This window comes from Zonotrichia leucophrys, chromosome 2 (assembly GCF_028769735.1).
Source record: "Zonotrichia leucophrys gambelii isolate GWCS_2022_RI chromosome 2, RI_Zleu_2.0, whole genome shotgun sequence".
NCBI classification, from domain to species: Eukaryota; Metazoa; Chordata; class Aves; order Passeriformes; family Passerellidae; genus Zonotrichia; species Zonotrichia leucophrys.
This window is the reverse complement of record NC_088171.1, coordinates 32,854,320-32,863,555: the sequence shown is the minus strand read 5'-3', so window position 1 is coordinate 32,863,555 and position 9,236 is coordinate 32,854,320. Positions and strand designations below refer to the sequence as shown.

The 9,236-nt window shown below is 40.3% G+C and overlaps 1 protein-coding gene across 1 annotated transcript; it reads left to right on the top strand.

The window, feature by feature from the left end:
- The first annotated feature begins 6 nt into the window (after window positions 1-6).
- Window positions 7-5,342, top strand: TOMM7 (translocase of outer mitochondrial membrane 7). The gene is made up of 3 exons (XM_064704464.1): window positions 7-188; window positions 3,868-3,916; window positions 5,124-5,342. The coding sequence occupies exons 1-3, from the start codon at window positions 86-88 to the stop codon at window positions 5,137-5,139; spliced, it is 168 nt and encodes a 55-aa protein (XP_064560534.1). The 5' UTR covers window positions 7-85; the 3' UTR covers window positions 5,140-5,342.
- The last annotated feature ends 3,894 nt before the right edge of the window (window positions 5,343-9,236 follow it).

Genomic DNA, 9,236 nt, shown 5'->3' with positions numbered 1-9,236 from the left:
CAGCGCACGGCGCTGTTACGAGAGCGGCTGCGCTCCTCCTTCTTCTCCTCCTCTTCCTCCTCCTCCTCTCTGCCCCGCCGCCGGGATGCCGAAGCTTAGCAAGGAGGCCAAGCAGCGGCTACAGCAGCTCTTCAAGGGCGGCCAGTTCGCCATCCGCTGGGGCTTCATCCCCGTAGTGCTCTATCTCGGTCAGTGCCGGGCGGGGGACGCGCGGGGGCCCTCGGCGGCCATTGCCGAGGCCGGGTGTGGGGCGGCCGGCTCCGATGGCCGCTCTCCGCCCCTCGGCCCGTCCGGACGCTGCCGGGGAGCGGCGGGGCCGAGAGAAGGGCCCGGGGGGGGGTGGGCCCAGGGCCGCCCCGCCGCGCTGCCCCCGCCGCCCGCGGCCATGGCCGCGCATGTGCGATGGGGAGGGCGGGGTTGCCCTTGGCAGAACTGAGACGGGGAGGCTTTTCGTTATAGTTGGGTTTTTTGTTTGTATGTTTGTATGGTTTTTGTTTGTTCCCCCCCCCCCCCTTTTTTTGTAAAGAAGAAGTATGTGATCTTCCCAATCTACTCGGCCCTAGCGAGGCCACATGTGGAGTGCTGTGTCGTGTTCTGGGCTCCTCAGTACAGGAAGGACGAGGAGCTGCTGGAGACGGTCCAGCACAAGGCCACGAAGATGATTAAAGGGACTGAAGCATCTCTCTTATGAGCAGAGATTGGGCCAGTGCTGGGCCAGTTTTGTCCAGAGAAGAGAAGACTGGGAGGAGATCTCCTTAAAGTATACAAATGTCTTAAAGGCAAGGGCTAAGATATTGGACCCAGACTCTTCAGTAGTGCCCAGGTACAGGATGGGGAGTAACGGCCATAAACTAGAACACAAGAAGTTTCACCTGAACATGAGGAAGAAATTCTTCACGTTGAGAGTGGCAAAGCCCTGGAATAGGCTGTGCAGGGAGGTCATGGAGTCTCCCTCTGGGAAGACATTCAAAACCCAGCTGAGCATATTCCTGTGTCACTTGCTCTAGGTGACCCTGCCTTGTCAGGGAGTGGACTAGGGCATCTCTAGAGGTCCCTTCCAACCCTGACAATCCTGTGGTTCTGTAATAAAGAGGTTTTTGCCCCTTTTTCTCCCTGGAGGCTAATACTGTGTGAGGGCCCCTCTGGGGAGTGGGCAGAGCACCGAAGCAGCGGAACAGCAAATGGGGCTGTGATTTAACCCTGTGTCAGTGACTGCCTGCTGTAACAGGGCTGTGCTTTGTGCTCCTGGGAGTCTGGTGAGCAGAACGCTGGGAGCCCTGCTTCATGGCACTGGGGACATTGCCAGCCTCCGGCTGAGATTAAATTTCCAGCAACAGGCATACAGGTTACAGTCTGTGTCCCACCAAACATGGTGTGGCTCCTGTTTCCAAGCTGCAGTGGAATGTTAAGGGGATGCCTTGCTATAGTGCGTGGTGCCCTGGATATATTCTGCTTGCTCCTGTCATCAGGCTAGCCAGGCATCACTACCACACAATATTTCTCCTGCTGAGTTAGAGCTGTATGCCATCAGCTGTCCTTGTTTAAGAGAGGCTGGACACTTTTATTCACTTCTTTTATAACAGAGGGGCCCAGGAAGGCTGATCCCTGCAATTCATTTGGCTTACTTTCTGCCCAAACTGTTGGGCTTTTTGGGAAAAGCACCTAAACCAGACAGGCATCTTTGCATTGAATGCAAACATGAAGGAGGGCTGGGAGCTTGATGTGTTTCCAGTCAAATCTGAGAGGTTGTTTTGATTAATTGAAGGGAGTGCAGTGCCTGGTTTGAAGGGCTTTGATTGTTTATAAATAACAACCAGGAAAACCTTGTTCTTGTCAGCTGTTACAGAAGTGTTTAACAAATGCAAGCAAAAGAAGTCACTTCAAAAACTATGGAAAAAATAATTACCGTTATTAGGTCTGCTTTTCCATTGCATTTCCATTTTTAGTTTATAAATTCTTTTAAATTAATAAGTTTTGGGTGGGAATTTCAACAGTGATTCGTAACCTAATTTGTTGTTGAAGTTTTGTTTAGATTTTACTTCCCTGACAGTGTCTGTGGATGTCGGAAAGATGATCTTTCTTCTTAGTGACATCAGAGTGTCACATTAGTGACAGTAATAAGTTACATTGGTGACATTAAATAGGTTACTTCAAATTGTATAAAGCCACCTTACTGTATTTACAGTTGCACTAACATCGGGGTGTGTAGTATATTTTTTGTTACGTAGCAGTGAGAAATTTAAGTTGTAGTAGTTTAGGTTCATATCTCCAGAAAATAAGTGTGTTGTACCACATTTACATTGCCTTCTTATGCATTTATCTGCAGTAATGAAAGTATAAGCAGATGGGAGGGGGAAGAGCAGATGCCACCTTGATTGCCATAGACATTTGGAGGTGGCATGTACCCAAAGTCTGCAGGATTGGAAGAACCTCTTCTCTACTAGGATTACTTTTGACTCTGGGAGGGAATGTGTGACCCCATAGGTATCAAATACATGCTGAACTAAAAATAGGCAAGGAAATGATCAGCAAATCTGAGCCTGTAACTTTCTCTGTAAGGCTTTCTAGCTCAGGGCATGTATGAGGAGCCCAGTATGAGAATGTGCAGTTATTGGTCATTGGTGGGGTTTTGTTGTATTATTTTAAACTTTCTTTAAAGTGGCTGCCCTGGTTTTAAGTCAGTAAATTAGACCAATGCAGTTTTGTTAAACCTGATTTGCTTATTTAAAAATCTGGGGTTGAGGGGAGGAGGCAGAAACATCCACACACACCCCGTGGCTGCAATTCATGAATTTTTAAGCTGTGTTGCTGAACAGTATGGCAGCCAAATAACTTGGGTCAGGATGTCTAATAGTCTCAAGTCATCCAACGTTATCTTCAAAGAGCTTTTCCAGTGCCTGTGAAGTTAATGGAAATTTTTCCATTAACCTTTGTGGCCTGTGTTTCAGGCAACATGACATTAATTATTTATTTTCTGTAAACGAGGGAAATAATATAATTTTCATGAAACCTTCATTTCTAGATAGCCAGTCAAGTATTGAACAGTGCCTGATTTTTTTTGCATGATTCTGTTTCAAGACTTTTATATCACAGTCCAGAGAACAAAGATACTTCATATTCCAAACCTTCAGCTGCTTCCCTAGTATACATATACTTTAGTCAGTTGGTGTATTTGAGTTATTGGGGGCTGGGGATGAACTCTTTGTAGTTAACTTTCATTTCATTTTCCTGGGTATTAGAGAACAGCTTGTTGGTTTGCAACCTTTAGTAGTGTGTAACTTTATCCAAAAAGTGCCAATCAGAATAGAAGATTTGAGGTTAAATTGATTTAACATTCAGCATTCTGTCATGCTGAACTGAGTGAACTGTTACTGAAATACTGCTTTTAAGGTGTGTGTCAGATGTCATTGGAGAATTGCCTGTTAAGCTTCAAGGTGCTTATTCTACACCAGTTTTAGGTATCTTTGTTGGTAGAGCCCTGCTAGGTTGCTTTCTGGACAACATTTAACATCTGTGGGTTTGTGTGTGTAAAAGTATGAATGTCTTGATCTCTGGCATAGATGTCTTTCTTCATCTCACACAGTTAGTTGATCCTGAATTTTAGGTCAGGTAAAGATGCAGGTAAGACTTTTTAAAAAAAGAAAAGTTTACATTGGTATTTATTTTCTTGCTTTCTAACCCTTGTAAGAATGTGCAGTTTTTATTCAGGGTAGTGCACAGCTTCATGAATCACAAGTCTATGTTCAGTAGTTTTCATTTTTATTGCTATTTAACGGGCTGGAATAACTTCACAGAGATTTAACTGTGTGGGAATCTCTACATACTTGTTTATTTTTATATATGTATGTAATGTATGTTTCACTTCAGGTTTTAAAAGAGGTGCAGATCCTGGAATGCCTGAGCCAACTATCTGGAGGTATGTATTGGTTCCAAATGTACGTACAAACCCAGTGCAGATAGTTACTGGTTTGGGTGTTATTTCTGGACAGTAACAGTTGTGAATGATGCTTCCATCCCTTGTTTTTAATTGTTGTGGTTCTTGTTTCTTTGGAAATTCACATGACAAGTCAGCAAAGTTCTAGTTCTTGGGAAGACCTTTCTCTTAATCTTGCATAGTTTTTAAGATATGGAACTTCCTGTGTATTTTCCATGACAGCTGCCCTTCTAATCTGTTGTAGAGCTAGTTTGTGCAAGTTTCTGCACTGAACAATAACTTCTCAGATTTCTAGCACAAATTGAAACCAAAATCCAATCTCTTTCTGCCTTGGCAAATGTGGGAGTAACACTGCATAATAAAAGGTGCATGAAATAAAGGGCTGTCTCCTTCAGTATTAGTCACTATCATGAAGCAAAGTGGATTTGGCTCATGTTGCCTCTTTCTTGTGGGACTCTTTATTATGCTGCAATGTTATGTAATTAGTACTGCTTACATTCTAGTGACATTTAAGTTTTATTGAAGGGTTTCCTTAGGTCTAACTAATTAAAGTTTTGGAGAAAGGATGGTTCTCCTGTTTTTCAAGAAATGCCTTTGATTCCTGTGCAGGAGCAGGCATTCCTAAAACAAATAATTGATGGACTGTATTGTTTGCAAAGTCATAGATTAACTCTTCTTGATTTACATAGTTACAGTGTATAGAAATTCAGTTTTTAGGATTCAGTGATTCAGTAGAAACAGTAGAAAATATGGGAAAATAGTAGTAAGATCGTATTACAATTTCAGTGGAATTTAGTGTTGTCTTAATAACCAAGTTGCTGCAGTTGTTTGCTTGCTGACAGTGTTTCTATGTTGAGCTTCACCAGTGGTTTGAGACTTCTTTTTTGGGTGTGCATCTGTACAGTGTAAAAGCTGTGTTTTGTACCAGAATATATATTCATAGATACAATGAACAGATGTTTTGTCTAATCTGAGGCTTACAGATGCTCGTTTTTGTGAGCACATGTTGGTGCTCTCTAGCCTTAAGTTTTACTTTAAAGGTGGCATTATTTCAGTATTTTGGGGGCTAGTGTTTATTCTGTACATTTGTAGGGCTGTTTCTCTAGACTTGTGTTTTACAAATATAGATCTTTAAAGATAAGTACCTGCTGCAAATCTGACTCTGATTTCCTCCCCCCTCCCCTTTCAGTCTACTTTGGGGCTGAAGGCTGTGGTGGTCCTGTTGTAGAGGCAGCCGATGGACAGAGTGTCAGAAGATGCGTACATTCCAGAGGATGAGGCCAACACTTAGACCAGCTGGCTCAATCAGCTTGCTAATGCCATAGGTTGTACATACAACAAAATGGAATTTATATGGACCTAACTTATTTGCATTACGGTGTAATTAAATAAATACTGTTTGAATGGATGCATATTGTTTTTAAGTCTTTACATAATATAATATAGTGGTATATTTATTACAGAAAGCTGTGGTGGGGGTTTTGTTTTGTTGTGTTTTTTCCAAAATATGGTGATATATAACTCCCATACTTGTCCCTGTTAACGATTGCCTTTTGGGTAAGATTCCTCTTTACTTTCACAGTAACCAGAAAATTGAGCTAACGTTTTAAATACTTCAGTATTCCTCAGAAGTTCCTCGCCCAAATGTTGGTAAGCCTCTGTGGATGGTTACTGTGCTGATCCACTTCAGGTTTTTTATCTTTTTCTGGATTCTTTTATCTGTGGATACAGTAAGGATTGAGGGATATGTATGTTTGTATTTTCTAGCACAGTCAGATAACTAAAAAAAGTATACTTTCTTGCTAAACTTACCTTTAAATGATCTATGTTTTCTGGGATTTAGGATGGGGTGGGAGGACACAACAGTTGAGTGCTCTGTGTGTATGTGTATAAATTGCTCATACTGTAAGAGAAAGTTACTAATGTATAACTGAAGGAAGAAAACAAGTACACTAAACAAGGTATGTGCTTCATTTTTATGCTAAAGTCTTGGTCTTTGGACCATGGTTGTTTTGGTTTCAATTAGTTTTCTCCCTTTTAACACTGAAGTTCAAGCACTTAAATGGTGACTATTTGGTTTCTGTTAAATAGAAGCTGTTTTGGGTAGATTGCTCTCCCTTCCAGAGCTGTGCAGGGTAGTTTGTATCTCTGCAGTGATTTTTTAAAAATAATGTTTATTTTCTCCAAATTATCATTGCAACAAAGGTATTCTAGATTTTGGCATGGCTTTTTTTTTTAATCCCATGGATTTTTCAGGCTTTTTTTACATTAATTAAATGTTTGAGAATAGGAGATTCCTCAGTTTTAATCTGCCATGACAATTCACGGTAAAGTGTTACTGTGTTTAAGGGCTCTGATTGGAGAAACAGAGAGAAATGAGCCAAGTGAAAAAACTTAAAAGGAAGGACAAGAAATGGAAAGAAAAAAGTGAAAATGTGTATGAGAACTAGTGCAAACCAGCATGTTCTTTAAAATTCCATTAATCATGATAACTCAGTCAAATGCCATGAAATACTGGCATGGCTAATGGTGATAGACTGCTGACAGTGGAACAGTGCAAGGGCTGAATGCAGAACCGTGTCTCGTGACCGTGTATCCTTCTGCTAGTGTAGCCTTCCTAGTGCCTTTTCTCTTACAGTAACTTGAGATTAATCCAACTGCTCACAGTCTCAAGTTATTAAAGAAATTAAATTTTTGATTATTTTTCTTGACTAATCCTAATGGTAATATTAATGAAATAATCTGTTGGTACTTGGTAGTGGCTTTAATCACGATTACAAACATTTTTCTTCTGTTGAATTTTGTGCAGTAACCTGAGATGTTCAATACTAAGAGATACAGTATTTGGTGTGAAGTAACTCATATTTCTCAATCAGATTTTACATTTCACAGGGGTGTACAATACCCAAAATGCAGCAGTGGGTGGATGGACCCAAACACCTGCAGAGTGTATTTCATGTGCCTTGTGTGTCTGACATTTGGGGATGTGGTTTGTGGGTGGTAACCACCACATGGTTGCTCTGGCTGCTTTCCAAGAATTATAGTATTTGGCAAGAGGCAGAGAAATAGGGAAGTGTTTCCTCTTTCATTAAAAGTTTTACAAAGGCATGCATATGTCAAGCACAGGCCAGATTCTGTGACGTGTCCATGCTGAAAGTTTGTCTTAAAAATAGTTTCGTTTCAGATTTTTTGGAACTTGGAATTCCTGGATAAATATTGCTTATGAAATTCTTACTTTGAGCACATTGGATAGGAAATTTTTGGTAATTCACTGCTACTGAAGTATGTTTCAGGAAAGTTATTAGCATAGAATTCTTGGGTTTTCAGATTGAGGAGGGGTAAAAGTCTTTTATACTACCTTCAAGTCAGGTTAAATTGAATGCCAGTATGTAGTATAATGTTTTTTGTTTATGTGTCCAGACTTTCATTTCAAATAGCGTTCTTACTGTAGTTAAAGGTGAGTGAAACTTCTCCTTAAATGAATATTTATATTCTTCCCTGGTGGAAAAAAAAAAGATGAAAAGAACAAGTATTAATCATTAAATCTTGGTAATTAATTGTATGGTAGCAAAAAAAAAGGAGGTACTTTTCTTCAAGTTTGAAAATGAAGAAATCTTTAGTATGGATGTTGTGAAGTTACTTTGCAGTTTTTGTCATTTTCACAAAATTTTGATGTGTTTGTAAGAGCAGATTATTGGTTTGGGAAGTTTTACTTTAAAGAGATTCCTGTGAAGAATGTTAATTCCCTTAAGAAAGGTCAGAAATATGCTTGTTTCAGCAAGACTAGAGATTTTTTGGTGGTGCTAGGGAGAAGAGAGCCAGGTCTAAGGGGTAAGGTGGAAGAACTCTCATGTTAGTCAAGGCTGGGGACTTTAATTAGTTATTATTAATTTCAAGTGTTCTAAGCTGGTTTTTTCCTTTCTGATTTTCTTCCAATAGAACTTGAGAAAATTTTATTTTACTGACACATAGGAGACACCTAGAAAAGAAGAAGTTTTCCTGCTTGACTGTATTGATCTCTGTCACTGAATCAGTGCCTTCTGCAGCCAGGTGTAGATTATTTTCTGTGATGGGGTTTGTGATGGAGTCCTGTGAACTCTTAGTGTTGGAATAAAGCCAGTGAGCATAGTTTACTGAAAAATGGGCTCTGGCTGCCACAGCTGAGCTCAAGGCTGCAGTGTAGATATGTGAAATAAAAATCATTGATGCCTTCCTGAGTTGGATGGAGATTGTACAGACTTTGAGGTATCATGTTGATCATAGCCTGGAGATAGGGATTGTTTGGCTTTTTATTTTTTGCCTTCTAAGTGGAGGGATGTGGAGTGTGCTTGTGGTTGCCTCAGTGTCAGGGAAATGCCATCTGTCACTGGAGCCTGTTGTACCTGGTGACAAGCAGTTGTGCAAGGGACAGAGAGGGAGTCTTGTGAGTTTGGTGGTTTTCTTGATCTTGGTACATGGACTGTGGACATCCTGCTTAGGAGAGTAGAAAAAGGACAGTCAGTTTAGTGTCATCACTAAAGGGTAAAAAAAATCTGGCTTTCAGTATAATTTTATTCTTAATAATTTAATCTACAAAGGAACCTATCTGTGTGCTCCATAAACTTTTTAAGGCCTGACCAGTTGTGAGGCAAAATTAAGGTGATGGGGAATTTGTAACAGGTTTTTTAATTTTGCTACAAATTCCTGGTGTAGACACAACTGGTACAAAGTAACTGTGCTGTATCTCACAGATAAAAAACAGAGCCTGTGTGGTTTTTTTTTCCTTGAACGAATTCACCAACAAAGCTCCTATTAGCTGAACTATAACACATTCAACACTTAAACACATAAAGTGTGCAGACTGAATCAATGTTCAGAATTTTGTCACAACAGGCCCATTTTGGTGAAGTATAAAACTTGTCTTTTGCTACTTTGTACGGCTGTCTTCCAAAATGGGTATAGATGACTAAGAGCTGCTGAAGATCTCATCTTCTTGCATTGTGTGGTAAATGAAACACACATCCAACATAATGGTTTTTTATCAGGAGAATTGCTAAATCAAACTGTATATACCCTGGATGCTTTTGGAAATATTTTCTTACAGTCTTGGAATTTAAGCTATGATGGTACTGATGATATGTGGAAATTAAAGCTCATTACAGCTGTTTTCACCACAGGAGGAGAGACCACATCCTGTTAAATGTCATATGACTTACTTATTTTTTACAAATAATGTCTTAATTGCAATTTCTAAGTACTTTTCCATGATGGTGTTTGATGCAATAGCCATTTCTTGGTTAAGCTTGTGAGTTACATACATTGT